We start from the raw sequence: 26,983 nt of genomic DNA, 5'->3' as shown, positions 1-26,983 counted from the left end.
GACTTCTCCTGACAGGATGAGGACTTGTGAGTGCCCGCAGAGAGAGCACACTTGCTGCTTCACCAAACGCTTCCATACTGCAGGAGAGGGTAAGACTTGAACTGGGGCCTAGGAAGATCCCTACTGATGGTGCTATGGCACCATAGACAATTTTGATCAATTCTTAGAGCCAAAAGGGAACTCCTGAGTGTGGCCTACCAGTGAGCTTTCCCTGGATGGGAAATAACCCCAAAACATGGTACAAGGAAGAAGGCAGGGCAGGGATTTTGCCAAACAAACATTTAGAGCCCCAACCTCAAGGGGATTGTGTTATTGAATATGGATGTTGTTATTTCTTTGAATGTTTAGAGTTAGAAATAAAATCCTTTTTCTTATAAAAGTAAGTATTTGACTGCACATTGATCTACACTCTCAAATTCCCCGGGCAGAAGCCTTTGACTGATTGTCCACAGTTCCCACTGAGAGTCAAGTGCAGAAGGGGTACTTGGCCCAGTTGTCCAGGATCCATAGTAGGTTGGGCCCTGGGACATCAGGAGTTAAAGGCCTCAACTACCACGACGGTTGGGCCCAGTAGCCCCTGCGTGCCTGTGGCGCTCTGAAAGGGGTTCCAACAAAAAGATAAAATAGTAATACATATTGATAAACCAGCATTGGCAGTCCAAAAGGCCTTGCTTATGAATGCACTCAATCCAGAACTTAAAATTCATGTATATTAATGACTTCTCTACTCCCATCTGTGCTGCTGCCATTGAAGAACACCATACATTACCTAGTTATTTAAGACACTTTTATAGCATTATAATGGCATGTGTGTGACTCTAAAAATTCAAACCCAGGCAACTGGATAAACAAAAAAAAAGGACCAGATATATGACCATTTGATTTTACGAGTCTATAATTGCGATTTTTTGCAACTCTCAATTAGAGACTCGCAAAATCAAATGCATTAATGTCTGGGACACATTAGCGATTCCCAAATGGGTCACAAATGGACCTTCCTCATCAATATTCATCAGGTAGGTCGGAATTTGCGACCCATTTGGAATAGCTACAATCACACCGATGGTGGCCTGCTGGGGTCAGCAGACCACCTTGTCTGTGATTGCTTTTTAACTAAAGCAATGTTTATTTTTTGAAATGCAGCCTACTTTCCTTGAAGGAAACTGGGCTGCATTACAAAAATAAAAATGAAAAGTTTTCTTTTCATTTTTTAAGAGCAGGCAGTGGTCAGTGGAACCACTGCCTGCTCTTAAAAAATGTTTCACCAGCATTCACAAAGGGGAAGGGGTCCCTTACCATTTGCGAATGGCCTACCACCTCCTGTACAGAGTTGGTAAATTATGAATGTTTTGCGATCGCATTCTGATTTCTAAACATTCAAACATACCAGTGCAATTCAGTATTAGGACGAGCTGCCCTAAACACACCCCTTCCTAATACGGAATCGCAAAAGCATAATGTGATTCGGTAACAAGTTATCGAGTTGCATTTTGCCTTTTGTACATATCAAAATGCATTTTACCGGTCGCAAATGGCCCAATGGCAACTGTTAAAATGCTTCGTACATCTAGCCCAAAATGCTCACAGTTTTGTGGAGGGGAAGGACTTTTTGAGGAAGCACACAACTTCTGTCCAATCAAAACAGGCACTCCTGGCTCCCAACATGTGGATGGAGCCAAAGCTTCTCTTCTGATGATTCTCATATAGTTGTCGGGTGATAGCTGTACCATAAACAAGCATTCACAATGCCAGTTGGTCTGGCTTCAAGGGCAGTTGTATGATACTGTGATGCAGTACAGGTAGGTAGCATGGGAATGGCTATGTATTTGTGTGGATGCAAAGAACAATAGAATAATATTGTTGTAGGTTAAAAGTCAGGTGACAGTTGCACTGTCAAGCCATGCCTAAAACGCTAAGCAGGTTAATGTCTGCTCTCCTTACATCTGTGCTGCCTTCAAAGCCAAACACCATTAATTATCTAGTTATCTAAGACACTTTAATAGCATTGCAAAGTCATATATTTGCCCTTGAACGTTCAAGCTAAGGCATCTGGATAAATAAACAAAGTGATTACAGCTGTATGGAGGGCACACAACTTCTGCCCAATAAAAAAAAATGTACTCCTGGCTCCCAATTTTTTGTTTTATATGACATCCATTAATTCTACTAACTAGCCCTTGATGAGGGCTGGTCCCTTGTAGTACAAACCCAAAACGCTGGACTTTTATCAGCCCAAGCCAGAAATCAAAACGAAACCACATACTCTTCAGGAAAACTCATGGAATCTCAATGGTTTCAGCATGCTCTGATTGTACAAGGGCATCACTGGATGCAGGAACTAGGCATTGCCAAAGAGACTGACTGGTCTTTGATTGCCCTCAACCTAAGCATTATAGCCGATCTTCCCTTCAATTAATAACCCAAGTAATAACTAAGTTATAACTATAGCCTGTGCATCTGTTGTGTTTACTTTTCTACATTGTTATTTATATGGGTGCCTCAAATTCCTAAAGGTATTTGACCATTTTTTACCACAATTTTATTTACTTTTACAGTTTTAAAAATGTTAATGATGTCATTTACATAATTTATTTTTTACAGTTTTGTTTGTACGGATGTCTGCAACGTGTAAAGTTATTTCACCATTGTATTACCTTGTGCTAATAGTGTTATTCCCTCCCGCCATTACATTCTATGTAATTCCTTTAACTGTGAGTGGCAATTTGTGGTGTGTGGCTTACCTCAATACTAGGCTAGATTAGATTTGAGCCTTATGGGCTGTAGTACTACTGGAGCACTTTATGAGTGTGTGTTTTTGTATTTCCACATCCCTCCCTCTGTCCTACCTTAATTTTCTCTTTACTCCTCTTACTTTGTAGTAGACAGTCCCTATTTTTAAGCTACTTCCACTTTTACACCTAAAATAACATAGATTTACATGTGCATAGTTCCACGCAGACTTGGTGTTGAACTCTGCAAATGAGAGATGGTACAGATGTAGATCTATGCATGTTCCTATGTGAAATGCATTTATGTGTATGTGAAGTGGTACTTCTGCCACCACACATACCTTAAAATGCTTATGTGAATTGCTTCCATGGATGAGTAGTTTTCCAACAACATGGTGTTTTTCACTATGAGGTTCCAAGCCACACCATAGAAAACTTGAGCTTCCCTCTCCTTATCTATTTGAACCTGTTGGTGCAAAACGACCCTTTGATTGACAGCTAACTATCTATACATCTGTGTGAAATAAGTAGACGCAAGAGATGACTGTCATAGCAAGAGAGAGCAGAATGAAATGAAATAGTGCATTTAGTATTGCACACAGCTATTCAAACTAGAGTGTCCCGGCGCGGTGGCAGCGGGAAGAGTGGAAGAAGGAAGGTAGGAATGGGTTCGTTTTTAAAAAGCCAGGTTTTAAGGTTCTTTCTAAAAGTTAGCAGAATCTGTTATATATGTATAACGTCTGTCATGATGCACTTCTGTAATCCAATGGTGACTTACTATGACTAACCTGTTTAACTGAGTCTGCGTCAATGCCTTTTTATGCCTATACATATATATATATATATATATATATATATATATATATGAGAGAGAGAACATATATATAATTTTGTTATAGAAATAAAAGACAGTAGCTCAAGAATGTAATCTGTAGCTCCCAGAAATGTGCCCCAATAGCTTCCTTGAACAGAATAGCGAGGAGCAGCCTTTGAAGGAATAACATAATATTTGCGTCTTGTTTTGACAGGGATGGTATGAAGATGCCTTATTACAGTTTGAAAAGAGCAAGAATGACTTCCAAGCTTTGTATCAGGCAGGAGTAATGTACTATGATGGGCTTGGGATTGCAGAAAACCCCGTAAGTAATGATTTTATGTGACATTAGTGATATTTATTTTTAATGTAGCATGTTTATTTATCAATTTCCTCATGTATTTATTAATTAAATGGAGTGCGTTTTTAGCAGTTAGAGTTACTTTTTTGGTGCCAGTGATGTTCAAATATACACACTTATTTCAGTGCAATCTCCATAGCAAAGTACACTGGAAGAAATTGATGATCAAGCCTTATTCCTCTACACACCAATGATCTAGAACAACATTCTGCCTTCTGTCTGTGTTGGAGAAAGACCTGAAGGCCTGTCTCTTTAAAGAACCCCTCACTGACCCATGTTTAGCAATCCACTAGCTCCTTTTGGTTTTCATCCATTCTAATGGACATGTCCCTTACCCCTATTTGTACACAAATCAAATATCGACCCCCAGGTCCCCTTGCTACCCAGTGTATCATTGTTCCCATCTAGGTTTACCTCATAGAAATGACCCAAAGCAAAATTAAAAATACATAATACTTTAGTAAGTTTAAGTAATTAGATAGGTGGAAATTTGCTACAGACAATGTGGTTTCAGTCTTGGAATCTATTTATTGCCACAACACCCATACATGAATGTTTAACCACATTCATGCTTCAAACATACAACTAATCTCTATGTAGGCATATCTTTTGTTACAACATCATTCAACAAAATGTACAATTAACATACCTCTCAACTACTGCACCTTGGCTTGAAATTAAAGCAGTCGTAAGCACACGGGGAAGGAGACAGGATTGGCAGACCAACACAGGTGAAAAACCATATTGAAGTATTTTCATGAAAGCATGCTTTTGCTTCTTCCACAATTTCCCTTCCATCCCAAAACAGCGGAGACTGCCAGAATATTGTTTGGGCAGAATTATCAAGTGATTTCCTGACTGGGCTGCCCCCTATTCCCTTCAGAAAGGCCCGGGCAGAGTTCTCTGCATAAAGAGGTATCTCTTAATGAGCTATTTTACCTTAGGCTTATCTGAGAAGTCAGCCATATCAAGTTCAGTTTTTTTCAAAGACATCGGATCGTTTTCCTCAGGAAGGCATTTGTGGACAGATCGACAAACAGCAATATCCACTCTTCCCCACCAAGATTGTCCATCCAATTAATCACCTCCATTAAGAAGTCGACTTTCACGCCCTTGTCACTCAGAGCCCCATAAACCTCCCATTTCCTGAAAGAGGCTGTCTTTTTGTGATCCTGTAGGCCATAGTGACAAGGCAGCACTCTGTTATCTTTTGTTTGTTGTGCAAGGTCCATAGATTTATTTCCGTCTTTCCCAAACAGGTTATCTTTAGCAATCCCAAGGAACTACCCTCCCTTCCACATACTCCCACTCCCCAAAGATGTCTGCAACCTCTACTCTGGAATCTGCCTCCCTGACAGATTCTGCAACACAGTCTTGGAACTCATCAAGGGCCATATGTAGGTAAATCACATTTACCGATTCTTAAATACCGAATTTTACCGATTCGGTATTTATGAATCGGTAAATGTAATGTAGGTAAAAAAATACCGATTCGGTAAGTGTCGGTATTTTAGAATCTGTATTTACCGATTCGGTAATGGTAACCTGTATCTCATTGATTCCTATGGGCCAGGAGGCCCATAGGAATCAATGGGAAGCCAGTTACCATTACCGAATTGGTAAATACCGAATCGGTAATGGGGGGAGCTCAATCAAGGGTGGCAGGGTGTCACATTGACACCCTGTTGCACCCCTGATTCCTGCATGTGTGCACATGTGGCACACATACATGCCCTGAGGGCATGTGTGTCTGCCACATTGCACACATCTAAGGGCCAAATAATGCCTTAACTGAGACATTCGTCATTTACCACCAACTTTTAGTTGGTGGTAAATTACGAATCCCCACACCCACCACACACTCCCCCTACATCTCATTTCTGTATTCGGTATTTACCGAATCGGTAAAATTACCGATTCGGTAATTTTACCGATTCGGTAAATTACCGAATACAGAAATGATCCCCCTACATATCAAAAGCCTAAATACCGGTCGGTAACGGTATATTTACCGAAAATCGGCCGTTACCGACCGGTATTGGGCTACCTACATGAGGCCCCAAATCTCTTAACTGAAGAATCCACAGCAGTTTGTGCTTTTACAGAACTCCCAGTCGAGTCTCTAATGTTTCAAGGTCCTTTTTAGACCCATGTATCTTCCCGGTCAGGTCTTCCAATCTGGTCTTCACAGAATGAACCACCTTTGCGGTAGATCCAGTTTTCTCACTTAGATTGCTGTGAAGCACAGTAGTGGAACTGAGCAGGGTCTCCTCACCCTTTGTAAACTCATTTTCTCTTCATCCTGCAGTTGCTGAGGTTGCATGTCCTTGAGACCTTTGCAGAATGCCAAGTCTCGTGCTTTAAAAAATTCTCCTTTGTGTCTCTCCTTTTTGTGTGCCATTCCTCTAAATTAAGCAACGAGTCCAAGGTGGTCGCCACATTAGGCAAACAAACATATATATGTAAACCATAATGGGAAGTAAGCCAAGGCAGTATCTCTGGCTGTCCCTCAGGCAGACTCCAGCAAAATGTTTGGTCAGCCCCAGAAATCTTTATTCCTTCAAAAATGGGCACACATACCATGTGTAGTTTAAAAAAACGACCTCAGGTTGGAGGAAAACTTCTCTTGTGGCAACGTTTGTGAACCGTACCCTGTTTTTACAAACTGCACTCATTGGTCTCCTCATTGTGTCACCCCTGGTCTCTGAATGTCATGGCACCCCTTTGGAATACTCCTCTTCAGCTGAACTGTAGTATCTGTACATAAAGTTTCTAGAGCTACTACTCTGATGCGTAAATCACAAAGTCAATTGATCACACTCCTGAGGCGGAAGCCGGGAGAAGCGCGCAGCGCATTGCCTTCGTTTCTTTAAAAAAACTTAATTTTTTAAAACTGTCACAGATTTACGTGTGCTAGCTTTTAAAACTCACCACAGCACCCGGCAACTGCCACAAACAATCGAGCACTTCACCCAGCTCACGTAGCGGACTTGAATGCCGCCAGCTGACTCCGAAATTGCTCCACTCCTCGGACGCTCGCAGCGCGAGGACTCAGGCCACGCCCACTTGTTTGACCACGCCCCCCGAGGCGACTACTTAAACGCTGAAGTACAAGCGCCAGGTAGAAACTGATCACACTCCTGAGGCGGAAGCCGGGAGAAGCGCGCAGCGCATTGCCTTCGTTTCTTTAAAAAAAACTTAATTTTTTAAAACTGTCACAGATTTACGTGTGCTAGCTTTTAAAACTCACCACAGCACCCGGCAACTGCCACAAACAATCGAGCACTTCACCCAGCTCACGTAGCGGACTTGAACGCCGCCAGCTGACTCCGAAATTGCTCCACTCCTCGGACGCTCGCAGCGCGAGGACTCAGGCCACGCCCACTTGTTTGACCACGCCCCCCTCTCTCCCCTCCCTCAATCAACCCCTATAAAATGTGCCTATGGCGGAAGCGCAGCGGACGAGCGCAGCGGGAGCGCCGTTTGCGCGCCGAAGGCGCGCCTAAGGCAAGCCCGTCTGCGCCAGACCGAGCCTAGAGCCCACACCCCTGGCCGGTTCTGAGGCGCCCCGAATCAAATACTCACAAGAAACTTTGTACCAACTCAGAGTTCCGTCAAAAACGAGATGTAACGGACTTATTACCCCGGAACAGGAGCTTCTTAGATGTCCTTCCAGCACCTACAGGACCACGACCTTATCCCACTACGAACCGGCCTGCCTGGAGATGGCCCTGCTGAATTGCAGGTCACTCCCTAAACACCATATTGAAATTAATATGCTATTAACACAGTCAAACTTGGACGTTCTGTTTTTAACAGAAACTTGGTTGTCCGAAAGCTCCGACCCTGAAATCATACAGGCACTACCCCCTAGGTATCTCATTAAAACCCTCAATAGATCGACAGGAATGGGAGGGGGTATCGCGATTATCTATCGCGACAACCTCGTATGTCAATTCAAAGACAGCCCCATTCTCGACAGTGAAAACGTCCTCTTTTCTTTACACCTACCACCTTCTACTACACTTACTGGGGTGTTAATCTACCGTCCGCCAGGACAGGTAGGAGGGTTCATAAACTCACTCATTGATGTCATCTCCTCCCTAGCGTGTGGGACGCCAAACTTTACAATCCTTGGGGACCTAAATCTCCACTTCGATGATCAAAGCAATAAACTCGCCACAGACTTAAAAACCGATTTAAACTCCCTGAATCTACAACTTCTCAGTAATGATCCCATCCATATGAAAGGACACCTATTGGATCCCATCTTCTCCAACCTCTCCAAACTCTCTGTTCAAACCCCTCTCCCCCTCCCCTGGTCTGACCACTTCTTGGTTCCTCTCAAATTCCAACTCCCAAGAAAGATCTCGGATACTCCTCGCCCTCGGGTCCCGTCACGCCCATGGAAAAAACTAGACACTAGCTTATGGGAACGCTCTCTGGCCTCCACTCTACCCATAATCGACCCCGACCCTTCCAAAGCCGAAATTCAACTACATAGTTGGATTAGCAACTCGCTTAATACTGTTCTGCCTCTCAAAGCCCTGCCCCCCAACAGGAAATCCTACAGACTACCATGGTTCACTGAAGATCTACGTGAACTAAGACGGAAAGGCAAAAGGCTTGAACGCCAATGGAGAAAGCACTGGAACACAAAAGACAAAAGGGAATACAAAGCCCACATTAGGTTTTATAAAAATGAACTAAAAACGGCTCAGGCTGCCTACTTTGAGGACCAAATAGCAGCCGCGACTAACTCCGCAAAAGAAACCTATCGGATAGTCAAACTCCTCTCCAAAATACAGGAACCCCCTCCAGCGCCTGACCTGGATGGCTCAAAATGCAACCGGATGGCCGAATTCTTTTCGGAAAAAATCCAAAAAATTCTCAACTCCCTCCCGACGGCGCCAACTGCACTTAGAGGCCCTTATCTTCAGGCCCCCCTAGACACCCCGAGGTTGCTCTCCTTCCCTCAAATCACAACCGAAACGTTTCTCAGCGTCCTGCACAAAGTCAAAAGCGGTGCCCCGGCAGACCCAGCTCCGATCAGTAAATTAAAGCTAGTTGCTTCCACCATAGCCTCTCCTCTCACCAACCTGATCAATGCTTCCTTCGAACATGGCACAGTTCCAGCAAACTGGAAAAAAGCCACTGTGAAGGCTCTCATAAAAAAACCGCACCTTGACCCCACAGACCCATCAAATTTTAGACCGATCTCACTACTACCGGCGATGAGTAAAATAGCCGAGAGAGTAGCGAACCAACACCTCTCTGAGTTCCTAGAGACCAACCATCTCCTCCGCCAAACCCAGACAGGTTTCAGACCAGGACAAGGGACGGATACCGCACTGTTAGCCGTGGTCGAAGAAGCTAGGGGCATACTAGACGTAGGAGGATCAGTGGCAGTGATCCTCCTCGACCTGAGTGCCGCTTTCGACACGGTGGACCATGCAACCCTTGTTCACCGTCTTGAACTGATAGGTGTGGCGGACTCCGCTTTAGCCTGGATCTCATCCTTCCTTGAAGACAGGTCCTTCCAAGTCACAGATGGGCATGCCATCTCCAAGGCTCATGCACTCAAGTGTGGGGTGCCCCAGGGGTCCTCCCTAAGCCCCACACTTTTCAACGTATATATGGCTCCTCTCGAGGAGGTTGTCAAACCATTTGGGATTAAGTCAATCATGTACGCCGACGACACTCAGCTCGTCGTTTCCCTCAACCAATCAGACAACGCCCTCACCAATTTATTTAACTGTCTAGAGAAAGTTCACCAATGGATGTGCGAGTCCCGGCTGAAACTGAACGGGGAAAAATCAGAAATAATCCTTCTAGGAAACCCTAATAAAATCCCCTCTCCTCTTCCCTGGCCTCCATGCATGGGATCACCACCATCCCCTAAACCCGAAGTAAAAAGCCTAGGGATATGGCTGGACCAGGATCTCAGTTTTAAAACACAAGCAAGGAAAACTGCGGGAACATGCTTCGGCCTTATGAAGATGGCTCGAAAGATCCTCCATCTACTCCCCCCTCAATCCAGGAAGCTTCTGATGCAGGGACTGGTGAATTCCAGATTGGACTATGGGAATGTCCTATATCTGGGGGCCCCAGTCTCTGTAGTCCATAGACTCCAATGCGCTCAAAATGCGGCGGCTAGAACACTCACAGCAACCGCAGCAAGAAACTCGGCCAAGCCAGCCCTCAGAAGTTTGCACTGGCTTCCAGTCAAAGAACGGGTCAACTTCAAGACCCTGTGCATTACCCATAGAATACTGCACAACGAAGGCCCACCCATCCTCAGGTCTCTCGTATCCCTTCAACAATCAAGCAGACAACTCCGATCCAACTCCCTTTCCCTGGCAAAAGTCCCCAGAATCAGGAAGGCCAGAACTGGTGGCCGCCTTTTTTCGTACAATGCCCCCAGACTTTGGAATGCTCTCCCACTCTCCCTGAGGCAGGAACATAACCACCTCAGATTTAGGAAAAAACTAAAAACCTTACTCTTTCCCTGAGCACTCCCCCACATAACTTCCCACCCTACAGGACTGTGTTCACTAGCGCCGGGATGCCTAAGGGTAGCTGCGCGCTCTACAAAACCCAAAATCAAATCAAATCAAATCATGTCTGGAGAGTTCATTATCCCAAGCCACTCGAGAAGCTTAATATGAGCAATCTGGGTGAGAGGGAGCACTTCACATTCATCTTTGTTAACCCATAGCAGTGCAGCAACAAGTTTCCACTGGACCCCAAGATAAAAGCATCCATTTAGGAGCTGGCTTGCACCCACCCATAACACCATGCTTTTAAAGATCATCTGAAAATGGATAATGTTCCAACTTTTCTAAACAATTTTGGAGAAATGTGTATAGGAGGAAATGAACAAGGTAAGTGAGAACATATAGTTAGGTTATACAAGACATATGGGAGAGAAAGGCAAAGAATGATCTTATATACAAGGGAGAGGAATCACAATGGCAGGTAGAGTGAAAAGTGGAACCAGCAAGAGGAAATAGGTGAAGAAATATGAGCAGCAGAGGAGATCTTCCTTCCCTTATCTTTTTTTTATTCAAACGTCATGTAGCCAAAAGGGTGAAAAAATTAAAAATTGTCCTAGTCAAAGCAATATCATATTCACTGCAAATGGTGGTGAAGAAATGTATACTTTTTGCTTTACGAGCGTCCTAAAAAATGCTCATTCTTATTGTACCAACTCACACAGATTAATTTAAACTGGATCCATTCGTAGCACAAGGATGGACTATTGTTCTCTAATTGAGCCTATTTTAAGCCTCAGTATTCTAAATAAAACAAGGCGCAAATAGGGATATCTGTCTGACACCTACACATGGGTTCCTATTGCAGAAATGTCAGTGCCCTTCACAAACTCAGTTATAAGCAGGGTAAAGTTGACAGTTGCCTACTTCATACACGTATGCAACTTCAGGCACTGCCTGTCTTATTTCTCAGATTAAGCTTTAAAAGCCTATGCAAACCTTTTCCCAAAGCCTCTAACTCATACATAAGATGACCACAAATGGAGTGTAACCTCTATTTAGATTAAAAGATTGTAGAAAACTCTTTCTCTTACATTCACTCAGTCTTATCACACTTATATATTAGAGCCCTTTTGGGAAACACGGAAATAATATTACCAGTTATGAGTATCTGCTAGAAATTGATCACTCTGTGCCATGGACCAAAAGAAAATCCTCCGTGATGGCACACAGTTTAGTTTGGTTTGGGCGAGTAGAAAGGCATGGCTGTGCTATGCTGAAAGACTGGATTGTATTACCTCAGGTAAGTTTGGTCTGGAGAGATTTAGTGCTGAAAATTATACATTAAAAGGCTTGCTCTCAGCAGGTGCTTAATAGTGGATATGGACTGGTGGTGCGTTCTCCAATGGCGGGCTATATGATCTTACAGCAGAGTGGTTTTCTAGTGCCTAGAGATCATTTAAAAATATATATTTTAGCAGTTTCAGCAAAATTATAACAAGTGCCTGGAAAATAGCACATTACAAAGACTACTTCTCACTCTACAAATCACACCAACTGAAGCATGTCATAAATAAATATACAGTGGAAGGGATATTATGTCAATCAAAAGTCAGAATGCAGTATAGTTTGCCCAGTTCATTTCATTCATTACAAAACTTTATTCGATTGTTTAAAAACAGTCATAAAAGCACATGGCATCAGTAATACAATACAATACATGAAATGATAAAATAACAATACATTCGGTTAATGATAAAAAAAAATGGGGCAGGAAGGGGGGGGTGAGCCAGATGGACAACATCTACGAGCATCATTTCACATGTAATTTCAGTAGATCATACTTTTCCTGACGGACACAGATTTCAAAATAAAAGTCGCTGTAAAAAAGCATACATCCAGTTCGTCAAGTGCAAAAAGAAGGCTCATCGCAGATCTGACATTAGACACTGAATATGTTTTAAAAAGTGGTTTGAGGTAGGCAATTCGGAGATATAAATACAGAGGGCAAAGAAGCAAAAAGTGCTCGGTACTCTGCTTCGAAGTCCCATCACTGAGACAGGGCATTGCCGTGTAATTATTAATCAACGGAACGGCCACTAAAATGTCTCTCTATAGGATAAGATCATGTAATTAAGCCATGGGATCTGGTTATGTTTATCCAAACGGAGGCAGTTTGCCCAGTTATATATAGGACATAGGCATACATTGTCCAGTTATATGTAGGACATAAGCAGTTTATGAGGGATTATCATTTAGTTTTGGGGTTGGAGTCAGCAGTATACTGTCTCATCATAATGCCTCTGTGGCCCTGCCCACTTTGTTATTCAAAGGCCTTCTGACAGCATCCTCAGACTTCACTCATTTGTGTAGTTCATACTGCCATTTAACTGTGAGCGTTAGGCGACTTCCAATGGAGTGCAATAGCTCTCTCGGCTATTACCACTGCCAAATTCACACGTGGTCCTATCTGCTTTAGGGTATAAGGCCCAGCAAACATGATATCGGCTTGTGCAGGAGTTGTTTACTTGTCCAGTCCGCAATTTGTTACATCACCCAGTTCCTAGAAAACATGCAGCTCATAAGAGGATCATACCATAAGATAACAAGTTGCTTCCCCCATCCTCACCTAGGACATTCGTCCATAATTGCGGTGATCATGTTATGCTGTCTGTTGTTTAGAGATCATTAATATGATGACAGCTGCTTCCTTTCTTGGATTATTTTTGCTGACTATGTGCAATCGTTTGTCGATAATGCACAACTTCATACATAGAACACTGCATTCATTTGTAGATAGCGTGTTATATACAGGTTTAGGTTGGTGTGATCACAAAGTCAGTTTTCATCTGTTAACCTTTCCATTTCTTTCTCTACATAGGACTCTAAATACGACTAATGTAGCAAACGTTTTATTTGTTTGAGAAACCTAGGGGAGCCAAATCACGTTCCAATTTGGTTTTTTTCTACTGTGGTTTTGAGAGAAGTAATGAGTTGAAAATAACCCTTCGAGATTTGAGACTTAAGTTAATATATGGCGTTCTTGAGAACAAGGTTGAGCTCCTGAAAATATTTTCATGGAGTCCAGATTAGAATCTTTTGGGGTAGTGTGAATTTGTTAGTCATTTCGAATTCCGCTTGAGCACCACTTTCTCGCCATGCCTCTCAGCTGAGAAATATAGACGTCAAACAGCAGCGGGGACACACTGTTTTTGATATTCCCAAATGTTAGTACTTGGGAGCAAAACTGGTCCAGTCCACGTTCTGTTTTATAGGTGTTGTTATTCGGGTAACTGTGTAAACTTTTGTAGAGTCGTTCAGCAGAACTAACATTGTCAATTCATCTTAAAATCAAATGAGCGGCTGCTCATCGTTTTCTTTGACACGATTTTGTTGTCACAGAAAGCAGATTGTCAGTCATTGCTTGGTAGTGTGTATTTTCTCAAATAACATGCAACAGCCGCTGTACGGGAAACTACAAAGTACAGCCAACACTCTTTTACTATACGTTTGAGAGCTCAAAGCTCTGTCTTGTCATTGCTGGACTTCCAGCTGAACCCCCTTTTTCCACGATCAGTCCAGGAATCAGCCACAACCCTGCTTCTGCTCTCTACTAGCTAGCTATCTTGAAGATCCCTTTTAGCATTACTTGAAGAGCAGTATTCATTCAGTCTCCATCCTCTATCTCCACACATTGTGTCATTTTGAATCAGTGAAAAAGCAATAAGTGCATTGGGTGTGCGCACCAAGAAGAGCCTATACCAATGGACAGAACTGTGCAGCTCCATACCCATGTGCACTCTATTCTCCCTACACACCACTGTGTTTCTTCAACCGCACTCCTCAGCATCAAGCCTCATTGCTATACTCTCAACCACAGCTATTCTCAGACAGCACAGGCTGTAGCCTTCCCAGTGCTGCTGCAACCTTGCTATCCTTCCACCAAATCCACTCACTCACACATGTATACAACTGTCATAACCACAGTCCTGTTCCCTACAGCTTATCATTATGCTCCCAGACTTGGCAGACTAAGCTGATATTGGTAACATCGTCATCACCAAAAGAGTTCCGAATCTGTTCATCATAGAAACCTGCCTTACACCCTAATGGGATCTCATTTTTGATTAGCTCACACCTGTTGGATCCACACATTAATACACCCATTTAACACACAAGTCATATAAAGCGGGCATTATTCACAAATCCCTGGGTCCTGCTCCGCATCTATTAGATCAACTTCTAGAAGACCTATCCTGACCGCATCCTCTGGCTTCAACCCTAAAATGCAATCTTGTGTGTATCCTTCCACTGCTGACGTCAGGGAGCTTTTTTTCTTTTGTTATTTTACTGCACAATTTGAAATATAGCTTTGAGTGGTAGTGCATGGTCTACTCTTCTCTCTCTCACACTCACTCTTGTTTTCATTCTCTGTCTCTTCCCCCTCTGTCTCTCTCCTTACCCATACTCCCCAGTCATCCTCAGAAGTTCCTTCGAATTTCCACTTCTCCCAACGGCCTCCATGTTAGCATCTTCAACTCCTAGCGCTGCTGTGTCTCGGTGTGTCTTTTGCTGTCTGACCCTAGCTTGCTCTCCCTACCTATAGCTGCTCACCAGGGTAGCTGCTGGCATTTTCAAAGCTTGTACAATTGTATCAGCATTGGCAAAGCCAGTAGCAGTGGCCTGCCATCTTGGAAAGTTATTTTATTTTATTTTATTTCAAGATGGCCAACGCATTGTCTGTAGACGCAACATGTTGGAATTCTTGGAAGTTTAGAAACTAACATTCCATAAAGGCTTGTCGCCGCTATTAGCTTTTGCAGTGCTTACAAAGAAAATTGTACAAACATTGTCAAAGCTAATACCTGCAGTCAGACATCTTTGAACATTATTTTATTTACTTCAACAATAATTACCACGTTTCGTCTAGATGCACCATGGTGGCCATTTCATATGTTTAGAAAATATCAATCCAGGATTGCTGCCTGCTACTGTTTGCTTTGCCAGTGCATGCGCTGCTTAGCCAATACCTGTAACCAACAATCATTGACAAAGCAAAACCATTTATTCGGCAAATGCTTTTATTTTCAGGTGCATCCCTGTATCTCCGCTTCACGTTTGTATTTCTGATTCTAAGTGGGAGGTCCTCCACCCACCTCCCCTGAATCCCTGCTATCCTTTTATTTAACAGGGGGTGTCACCTCTGTACCTCTTTGTTACTCCTCCCAATGCATTTGGAAGTTGTGGGCCTGGAGCTACTGGCGCATTCACTGGCTGTGGAGATACAGTGTAAAATGCACCAGTTTAAAATGCACCAACCTCCTTCCACCCCATTGCACATTCCATAGGAAAAAAACTGCCATCAGTAAATAGTTGTAATAGTCCTCTTAAAAACCATGATAATTTTACCTTAGCAACAGTAGCTAATGCCTTATTACTGCTAATAGAAAATATAGTAGTTCCAGGAGGGATTTGTATTTTTTCTTTGCTTTGACCACCCGATTGGAACCTACCTACCAATTGACAATCTATTCAAGCCACAGACAGACTGAATTCCCTGGATCATCATACTACAACCAGTCCGAGCCTCCTGACTCCAGTAGCAGCACCCATCTCTGCTGGCAGGTCCTAAAGTAGCGCAGCTTATATCCTCTACCCGACAGCAGCACCACATCCATTCCACCGAACCCGTGACCCGACTTGCCTCCAGTGAAGACCTATTCTAGCCTAAGTTTAAACACACATCCATTTCTCTGACCAGCAACCTCCAATCCCAAGTGTGAACGCTATTTTACTAGAATCTGCCTCTAGTAATTAAGATTGTTCTTGACCTTCACATCAGAAGCAGATTATTGAACTAGCTTGAGATGGACACTCTTCCAAACTCCTCGCCACAGACAAGGCCTCTCCAGCTCATTCCTCCTACAGCCCCCACAAGTTCACGTGTGGGGCACACAATCACTCCATCAATTCTGAGTTTGATGTTTTCAGAACCTATAGGATCTCCTTCTACCCATTCACAGTTTTTGAGCAATCGAGGAGACAGACTTGCTCAAAGTGATGGTGAACAATGAATACCCTAAAATGTTGCCATCTTGGTTGTGGCATTCATTCATTTTATTTACGTGTTTTTTTGGGATATTACTTAAAATAAGCACAATCTTGACTAAACTGATGAGCTTTCGAGTAGTTGTTTCATTTCCTGCTTTTCCACATCAAATGCACCATGTTAGTCAACCCATGAAACTGAGATCTATTTAATTGCAAAGATAGGAGTGTGTTGGTAAGTAAAGAAAGCTGTGCAGTGCCGCACCTTCCTCAATGTTCTTTTCACCTAGATCTAGGGAAATCAGTAGAATACTCAGAAGACCACCAGGCTTTGATAGAAAATGATTTTTAGGTCTAGCACAAGTCAAGATCTTTTGATTTTCATAAAGATATATAATATTTACATGTAGATTAAGCACTGGGTCACCATTTTTAACTATTGGCTACTTTGTAGCATCTTCCTTCATCCATTAGTTTTGAACATTAGATTTGCTTCTTGGATCAGCCCGGAAGAGTATTTCTGTCTCATCTATTGCTATTTGCGTTAGGTGATCTCTCCATTGCAATGTGTGAGGCCATTTTACATCAGGAAGCTAGAATCAATTAGGCATCATGGAATATTTTCTTTTACACATGAATTCTCCTCATAACGTAATCTTTTTTGGACTCTTAACAGCCCTTTCTTTAATTCATTTGTCAGTATTTGAGTGTATGTTTCATATCTTCCATTTGATTTTTTGGGGAGAGAGCCCTCTGTGCTGTAAGTCTACACTACCTTCAGGATGATGATTTTATGACCGTCGGCATCTATTTTGCCCAAACCAGGAGCAGCTGCCCCACAATTTACTGATGAAGCCATTTGTCGGAGGGGCGCTAATGTTGATCTGCAGAACTGCTTCCTATGGCTGATATTCTGGTCAGTGGTGCTTCTGAAACACTTCGCAATTGATAATTTAGTGTTTATAATTTAAAGGGTAGTGTCAGCACAGGCTGAACTCAAACTTGTGACCTTCAAGTCAATGCATTTGTTATCCTTAAACATTCAGTTCACTGAGCCATCCTCACAGCTACAGAAGAGGTTTGTAAATAAATAGTTTATTCTGGATGTATCCAAACAAATTGACATCAGGCAGCATTTCAGCTTTATCCGGATCAAATATTACCGACTGATCTTAAGGAGAGCATTAACTTCCACAGAGAGTGATGTGCCATGATAGCCAAATGTAAAACCAACTTTTCACACTGGTTGACAGCACAGCTGTTGGCTGGCCTGATGTGATGAACAGAAAAAGAGGTTGAGGACGTCACACTGAAAGAGGGAATTTGTCTTTTGCGACATGTTAATCTTCCTCTCAACAAGCTTTTAATTGGACTATGGTCGTGTGCTTTTGCTTATTAACAAAGTTTATTTCAGTTCATGCATTTGAAGTGTTAATATACTGTAGTGCAGTTGTAGTATTATAATATGCTCTAATTTGAATTGAAATAACAAAGAAGCTGCTGTTGGTGACTCAATACAATCAGCATTTCATGTTGTTTCTTCTGCATGAGTCAATGGCTGACTGGATGTGGTATGATTTGCGGCTTTGGCTTCTAGGTCAAACAACTGAGTGTCAGTGAGCTTGGGCACATGCTTACACAGTTGTGCTTTAGAAGGCTTCCAATGGTAATGTGGCACCATGTTAAGTCGAGCAGTGGACAGAAGTGCTTAAAGGAAGACCCGATTTTGGTGGCAGTGGGAGGTGGTGTCAAGAGTCGCTTTGGGCAAACCTTGGAGGCTCTGTGTGGTAATGTGTTGACTCCTTAGAGTATAGCATGCGGCTTAGACAGTGATGTCACCACATTGCCAGTGATTCACTCACACCAACTCTCCCTCCCTTCTTTCCTGCAGAGGTTTCCAAAATGCTGGCGCTGGAGTTATTTGGTCCACAGCGAGGCAGGCAGGTATTGTGAAGGGCACTGGCCTCTTCAGGGGCATATAGTTTCCCTAAGAACAGGAGGGGCTCTCTGGTCGTACCTATTACCACTTGAGGCAGAAGAGCCGAGGTGGGGACTGCTAGATGCATGATCCCGTCGAGGTCCTCTTGCTGTGCCAACTCCCTGAATCTCTGCCACTGAAAACGAGACATTGCATCAGCCACCACATTTTCAACTTACTCACACCGAGGAAGGAAGGGAATTTCAAATCGGTCTGGTGTCTCCTTGGGAGCTACTCATCTTTCTGTAATAAAAAATCCTTTTGTGTTTTCATACTGCCCTCACACACTATATAGTGCCATGCTTCATTCATAGGGCACGTATCAACAGACCAATGTACAAATGGAGCGAAAAAGAAGAATTTCTTCCGTTAGTTATCATCAGGTGTTCATGGACTCAAGGAAATCACTCTGTCCCATCTGAGTCCAGGAACCTTTCAACGCACAGAAAAATATATATTAAAACTACCTCTGGATAGTTTTGCTCTATTTTATTTTGAGCTTCTCCAGGCAGGTTTAAAAATGTCTGGGTGGGGTATTCCTGGATCATAACTACCAGTGCCCCCTAATAATTGTGTTAGTTTTGTCTACATTTTTCGGCCTTCTGCATGCCCCGTTGGGTCAACAGGCCTTCCTCAGGACTTTGGATCTCTCTTAAGCGGGCCTATTCTGTGCCCTGCTTAAATACAACACCTTATATCCTCAGGTGTATATTGGGATTACCGCTCACACCATTGCCTTACTTGATCCTAGAGCGACTGTTCTCAGGAATATCCAGTTTCATCTGTGTTTCTCCGAAACCAGGGTGGCGATTGGAACGTCTCCCTCTAGTCACAACCTGTTAAATACAATCCCATAATATTAAAGAATGCAATATTTGTATATTACATGTTTCCTGCGGTGTCTGTACCCTTACTCATCCCTAGGTTAATGTGCCTGTTATGAATTAGCTGTCTAGGGTACAAAATAATCTTGTATTCTATTCAATTCTTACCATTCTCTCTCACACTCTCCTAAAAATCACCCGTTCGTGTCCAGACTAGGAGTTTTAGTCAAGCATCTTGAGTACTATGGCCTTCTATGCCAGTGCTGGATGCTACAGGAATATCCAGCAAAGGTGGGAGGTATAGGGGATAAATCCTCCCAATCAGTGTTCAGAGCACTCGCGGGTTTGTTGTCGGGCAATGATTTGGGCCGTTTGGGCCCTGGTAGTCCATGGGTGGCCAGGATGAAGGATGGGGGTTCTAACTGAGATTTTGGATATCCCTAGAGTACGGAGATGGGATATGTGATAACTAGGACCGGTGCTCCACAATGTTGCCTGTAATTTCTGGGGAGGCACTTTGGAAGCACTTGATCACACTCCAAAAGACTTGCTGTGTTTTGCTGGAGCATTACTTATGGAGTACTAGCTAGATTTCATTTTCTTACTTTGCTTCGCTGCCTAAAGTGATTTTTTTTTATATGCTTTCCTTAGTGTTATGATTTTTTCCTTTTTAGCCAGTTGGCTCTTTTGAGGATTTAATGGCCTTTGCTTGCTTATCCAGATTTTTCTTCTAATTTCTCAGGGCTTTTTGTGTGTCAACTCTTAGTTTGAGGCTTTCTCTGAGTGTATTGAGAGGTTGTGTGGGCTCTGAGGTGTTGTTTGAGCTCTGCTGAAACCTTTCCCAGGTTTGGATTGAGTTTTCATCAGCATGGTAACCTAATTGTTTCTCCCTGCAGGAGAGGGGACTCTGAAGGAAAATTCTCTGGGTGCTACCCGGTGAAAGTAGGCTTGTTCAATCAAAATCACTTTTTTCATGGATCTTATACTCCCCAAGCTAGCCCACTCCTCATTTCCTCTAATACTCTCAGAATACCTTTCACATGAATACTTTTTTCTAAAAATCAAACCATTGCCAAAGTCAATACGTCTCACTTTAATGTGCTTACACTTTCAAACTTCATTTGTGCATGCCTGTGTTTCCATGCATTCACACGTTAATGCCAGACATATTTGCCTTTGCCAATGCAACTGCATCTAACAGCCAAATGTTCACAAGGTAAGTGAAAGGGGGTGTGAATTCATTCCAGAGCAGTAGCCCGGCAGCTTAGGAAGCTTTTCCTTTTTGATAGGGGGATACAACCAGAAGAGCCTTCTTTATTAATTAGGGGAGTATTTCTTGAGTGCATTTGTATGCTATATTTTGTTGCCCCTAAAAGGGGATTGTGTGTATTAAAATATTTTATTTAGATACATAATATAAGTATATTATGCTTAAAACATGTAGTAAATGCAGGCCAACAAGTAGTGAAAATCCAGGAGGACTTAACTGTAAAATCACTGTTTGTCCTCCTTTTTGGGGCATGGAAAGTCTCTCAATAATGATATCATTTTTGTAGTTCTTAATCAATATTTTCCATAGTAACTGTACAAAAGGTGAAATTCTGTTAAGAACAGTGAGTCAACTATCATGCATTGCTCTTATTAATAGCAGCAAGAAGTAACCCAAAATAATTTTACAGCTCTCCTGAGTGAAACATTAGTCTTCAAGACAAATCAATGTAACTGCGTTCAGCATCCTCTACAGTTGCCCCCTCCTTCCTACTGTCTTTGGCAAATACTAATTACTGACTCCATCCTTTGAGGCAACCATGGATACATAGTACCAAAAGAGTGAACGTTGGGGTCATGGCCTAGCTGTGGAGTGCCACAGATGTTTTCTGGACGAGCTTCTTACCATCCTCGCCTAAGAACAAGTTAATTACCTTCAATAACACTCTTTCTCGTGGGTACTCTATGTAACCACAGGTTCCTTATCTTTATAAAATCCCCAGGCACCAGACAGGATCAGGAGAATTTTAACAGTAGTGCATTTGCATGTCAGAAGGTGGCATAATGCGGCTCCACATGCACTTTGTTCCACCCAGGGGGTGATGGAACAGAGTGACATAATAAGCGCTACACCTATGCGCTGATATCCGTTTCTTTACTCTTTCCCTTTCTGCTCCTTCAGACTAAGAGCATAAAACAATTATTGGTGACAGTGTACTGATTTCTAACTTGTGTCCTTTTTAGATGTTAAAGAGGTCACGCCACAGAATGAGAAGGTGGGGGGCCAGGGCGGAACTTGTTCTTCTGAGGCATACTTCTAACTACACATTTCTCACCTTTGGAATACATACCAAAGCAGTACCTCCCAAAGATGGAGAATTGTTGAGTGGATAAACGTTCTACAAGATCAAGCGAACAAAATGACTCTGTCATGGCAGTAGTGCTTCATGGACATCTGCACGGAGGCCCACATTGCAGCCTGACAGATATCAAGAACAGGCATTCCTCGTGCCAATGCCTTTGCTGCAGCCTAGGCTCTGGTGGAATAGGCTCTCAAGTCCTTCAGGGGGCTGCTTTTTGGCCATAGCATCGAAGATCTTGATACAGGAGACTGTCCACATTGACAGGATCCTCTGCTGCACCACCCTGCCCTTTTGTGCACATGAAAAACTGATGAGAGCGGATTATCTAACCGGTGACCGTGCATCCAGTCAGTGCTCGCTTTGAATAAAAGCGATGGAGCCTCTCCCCCTCTTTCAAGGGATGAGGTGAAGTGAAAAACACTGGCTAAGTGAAAGAATGATACAACCTTGGGGAAGAAATTCACCTGGGTACACACCACCAACTTCCCTGGAAAGAAAGTACGTACTGTTGGCAGTTTAACTCGCTAAAGAATCAGTTAAAAAAAACTGGGGACTTTGAAGGAGTGGTGTGTTTATCTTGACACTATTGACACCCTCTTTTCAGCTAAAGTGGCAGGTTGGAATCGAGTCTTGCTTCCTCTTTTTACGTGTTTATTTGGAGTTTGACTTACCCGAAGACCTCGAGTGGAAGTGAATCATTCACAGGAACGGCGTTGTGACTTGGACTGACCAGGCCTGCAACTTTGAGCCGGAGCGAGACCTGAGTTTCAACTGCAACTTCTTGTGGTTGGAAGTATAAAGTTTAATCTCCCGTTCCCAAATTGCCTTTGAGTGCATAAGGGCAAACTTGTCACATGACTTAGAGTTGTGACCACAGCCCAGACACCAAAGGTCTACCTCGTACAGAGCTGTGACCGACATCTGCTTCCTGCAACCTTAGCTCAATTTGAAGCCTGGAGTTTTCAGAGGGGACATGATTGTCTAGCACAGTTGCTCCTTCAATTTCTTTGGACCCCCCACTTAGTTGGAATCCGGGTACCTCCACTGAATCATTATTGAAATCCGGGGACCCCCACTCAGTCATTTGTGGAAGGCAGAGACCCCGACCTCTGTGATTTTGATGATTTGAACCTCAAAACAATACCCAAAATACAGAAATATGTATTCATTAAGCAAATACGCAAATAATGAAATATTTTATTCACTTCAAAAGCAAATATGAAAAAAATCTCCATTTTAATTTTAATGTGAAATGTCGAGCTTTTCTAAATTCAACTGAGGTGACCAAGTGTCCATGCTGTATTCTGTTTGATGCACTTGCACTGCTCCCACAAATCAATCTGAGGCTACCAACTGAATTTTAGCCTCCAATTTTAAATTCCTGCACATTTTCAGAACGTTTTTACATTTTCAATTTTACAGTTTGCATCTTTATTTATATACTCTTTAGACTGTTAAGGTATTTTAATTTTCTAAGCAGTCTCATACACCCTAAGTAAGCATCGCAGAGCCCTAGGGGTTTCCGGACCACACTTCAGCACTGCTGCTCTAGCACACTGTCTTATGTTGTAACATGTTCTGTAACAGAAGGCAGCAGAGCTCTAGATCCATGTCAGAATGCAACAAAAGTATAAAACTGACTTGAGCGTACATGGTTGGTGCTTAAATGCAGCTCCGTTCTGTCACGTCCAGGAGAAAACGAAGTCTACGTGGAGCCATATGATATCACCTGCTGGAGCGTGGATGTATTGCTATTGAAATTTTCCAGTCCACTGCCTGGGGATATTCCAAAAATGAGGAATCTGTGGTTATAAGTATACTTCAGAACTCATGCTACTTTGCTAGATTTGAGTCGCACTGAAGTGTAACACCAAACGTAGTGACCTGCATTGAACTCACCTGCCTAACTGTGTCTTTAATCATGCAATACTTGGGAGCTGATTGCAAGTCACCACTATAGGAAGGTGGAATCTGACTGCATGGTTGCCCCCACTTTTTTCCTGGTGTTTTGCTGGTTTTCGAATTAGTCTGGCTGGGATCCTGCTATTCAGGACCCCAGCCTATCTGCTTTCTCCCTAAAATTGATTCCATGTACTTTAGGTACACTCCAGATTGGATTCTCACGTACCCTTATAAGTCCCTAGTATATGGTATACTATTTACCCAGGGCATAGGTACCCCAGATGCCTACCAGGGGCTGCAGCATGTATTATGCCACCCATGGGAAGCCATTTAAAATGAAACCACAGGTCTGCTACAGCAGCCTGTGTAAGGTGGTGTATGCACCCCTTACTCAGATATAGGTTCCCTATATCTATCCAAATCACTGCACATATAAACCTATCAGTCACCCCTATGGCAGGCCTTATCAATCCTGAAGGCAGGGTGCTGGGTTTTATGTGAGAGGGTGCCCATACGTGAGCAGAGCCCCTCTACAGCCTTCGGAACCTTTATTCCGTTATTATGTTTGTGTTGCAGCCAAACCATATACTTTTAAGTGCATTACAGCCTTACGGTAAATGCTAACTTTGGAATGGCTGCATGGAAACATGTCGTGTTTGGTGTCAAACACCTTGGAATCATACCCCCACACCAGTAACTGGTGTGGGGGGTATGATTCCAGCCTACTAGAGGGAGAAATATGACAGCCCCGGTATACCCGGTACCAGCTTTGCAAGCCCTGGCATCACAAAATGGATGCTGCCAGCCACAGACACGAGTCTGCCCTCCTGCTGATGGACGAAACTCCGGCAGGGGAGGCCTGGACAATAGGTTTCCTGTCACAGGGAGGTGTAACCACCTCCCAGACAGGCTTTAGTGTATTGGAGCTGGGTGGGTGCCCTCCAAGAGTGCTTTGATGTCTGCACTGGGGGCACATTTGGTGTCCCTGTGCATAGTCCAGCTCAAACTGGTTGCAGGGGCCCTCAGTCCCTGCTCTGGCGTGAAACTGGACAAAGGACATGGGTGTAGCCACCCCTCTGTCCTGACCCTTCCATAGGTGGGTCCCCCAGAGTTTGTCCCTCCCCTTCCTTGTGTATAAAGTAGGAACCCCTGACTACAGGACTTTAGATTTACCTGGATGAAACTCTGCTACAGAATCCCAGAACTTCTACTATCTGCACGACGTTGGATGACCGAAGAATCTCCCTTGTAGTAAAGGAGTTACTCCCCTGCAAGGCAGGCACCAAAGACGCATCTGTCCGGTTTGCATCAACGCTGCTCCGGAAGGACACCGACGATTTTGCAACACAGGAGGTGGGTTTCCAAGCTTCCCGAGGCTGATCCGTGCTCTCAGCAAACCTGAGATCCAAAGCCCTCGTGGGGACCGTGCAACCCGAACCCCTGGACACCACGACCATTTGCAGCAGCAGAGGCTTCTTGGCGATCCCTGGGGCTGTGCTTTGGGCTACTTGTAGTCCAGACCCCAAGCAGTGATTCCACCGAAGATTGCTGGCCTACACTCCTCGAGTGACCCATGGGCTGGTATCTAGTGATTCCTCTCGAGGTCCCTTCGCGATCCCTTGTCCATCGACTTGTGGGTCCCTGAGAAGGGTACTTTGACTTTTAACAGGTTTACTTGGTTTCTCCAGACGTGCCCTGACTCTCCATTGCTTGGGGAGTCAACAGTACCTTGCTGGTCCACACCGAAGTCCTTTTTCTCTCACCGTGTGGGTTGCAGTTGCCAAGGTTTGTTGGTCTCCAATCCGGAAACTGACCCCCAGCACTCGACATCCTTCGTGGGACAGCTCGCCTGCGGACTGTGGTCATTGTCGACGCCTCCTGGTCCCCGTGGCAATGGAGTCGAGCTTCACCTCTTCGCACCTGAAACACCCGACATCGGTGGGCATTCGTCTATCGTGCCCCTGGTCAATGGCAAGTGACCCAGACTCTGTCCCCTCTGCTTTCAGGTTCTTCACATCTTCGATCGAGGCTTGGATCACCCCGTACACTTCTCCTTTCCACGGCAGCAGCACTTTGCAGCACATCGCCATTGAAATCAACGACGATTCCCGACACCTATGCACCCGGCTTCCCTGGGTGAGGTAACACGAGTACTCCGGTGCTCCCGTGGGTGCTGGCCCTAAAACTCTCTAAGTCTAAAAGGGTTTGCTCAAAGTCCTCTCCTAAGTGTCCTTATTCTTTAAAATTCCAAACGCGACTTTCCCATTGAATCGTACAGGGCTCGCGACTGTGTTCTCACACTGCACACATCCCCGTGGGTCCCCTGTGTCACTGCCTTGGGTGGTTCCTTGGGGTCCCAGCAATTCTACGTGCTCTAGGCACTGTGTTTAGTCAAGTCGTGGTTCTTATACCACTTTCTTAATATATGGTTTGGTCTCCTCCTGGGGCCCATTGTATATTGTGCTATTTACTGTCGTTTAATAACTGTTATTGTGTGCCTTGCTCTCTAACTTCATAAAGAGGTTAGTAGAGAGTGTTTAGAAATAAATACATATATTTAATATATATACCTTGTGTGGTTCTCCTTTCATTTAGTTATTCAAGAGATTATAATCCGGTAAACCAAGCTGCTTTACACTCCTTCAAGACTTAGCCTGAAGGCTGCTCTCCATATCTACCACTAGGATAGATTTCAATAAAGGTTGTCTTAAACCTAATCATCAATAAGGGTTGTTTGGACTGGTGCAAGGTGCTCACTATAACTAGTGGACAGCATATACCAGGCCAACTTCTCACAACCACAATCTTGTTTGCTGGGTCCAGGGGCCTGCTGGACAGTAGAACAGATTAAAGTTAGCGGGATTGCCCTCATGAACCCTTCAAACCCCCACTGTAAAAGAGATGTTCCAGCATAGCCATCTTGTGAGGTCCTCCTTCAGGAGTGATGGGGCCCAGTTGCCATAAGACGAGAGCCCGGGGGGGGGGGGGCATGCAGTTTAGGTGGCAAGCTCCAGCAAGAGACTGTTATAGGCCAAAAGTGATGGACAGAAGATGGTGGAGCTTGCCACCAAATGCTTGGGTGAAAATGTCTTTAGGACAAGAGGGGAAGATCTCAGGCCTACGTTGCCTGTCAGTAGCCTCACTGGAAAAGACTGCCCATGTGACCCAGCTTCCCTGGGAATGCCGCTCTGCATCATCACAGCAAGCAAAGGGACCCTTTTCGCGCCCAGCACAAAGTGCAAAAACGTTTAATCATCTGACTCTGAAATAAGTGTGTTGGGATACTTGTTAACCCATCCAAATCACACTCCACATACCCTTGAAAAGTTCCACAAACACCACAAAAGATCTCTGCCCACCTCATCAAGGGTCAACGATGCTAAAGTCGGGGCCATATTTCCATAGAGAACCTATGCAATCATCGCATCGTGCAAATCCATTAACTCCGTAATTTTTACAGTGCTTTCTAGCTGGAATAAACA

The 26,983-nt window shown here is 43.8% G+C and overlaps 1 protein-coding gene across 2 annotated transcripts in view; it reads left to right on the top strand.

Annotated features, from left to right (window-relative positions):
• Positions 1-26,983, top strand: part of LRP2BP (LRP2 binding protein) — a 231,223-nt gene that overhangs the window by 114,799 nt on the left and 89,441 nt on the right. For both annotated transcript variants that reach the window (XM_085643285.1, XM_085643286.1), the window contains exon 4: positions 3,758-3,868. In XM_085643285.1, the coding sequence (XP_085499411.1) occupies positions 3,758-3,868 (111 nt within the window). The remainder of the gene's footprint in view (positions 1-3,757; positions 3,869-26,983) is intronic.

Source organism: Triturus cristatus, chromosome 2_2 (assembly GCF_964204655.1).
Source record: "Triturus cristatus chromosome 2_2, aTriCri1.1, whole genome shotgun sequence".
In the NCBI taxonomy this organism is placed as follows: Eukaryota; Metazoa; Chordata; class Amphibia; order Caudata; family Salamandridae; genus Triturus; species Triturus cristatus.
The sequence above is the reverse complement of the archived record's forward strand: the minus strand, read 5'-3'. Positions and strand labels throughout refer to the sequence as shown.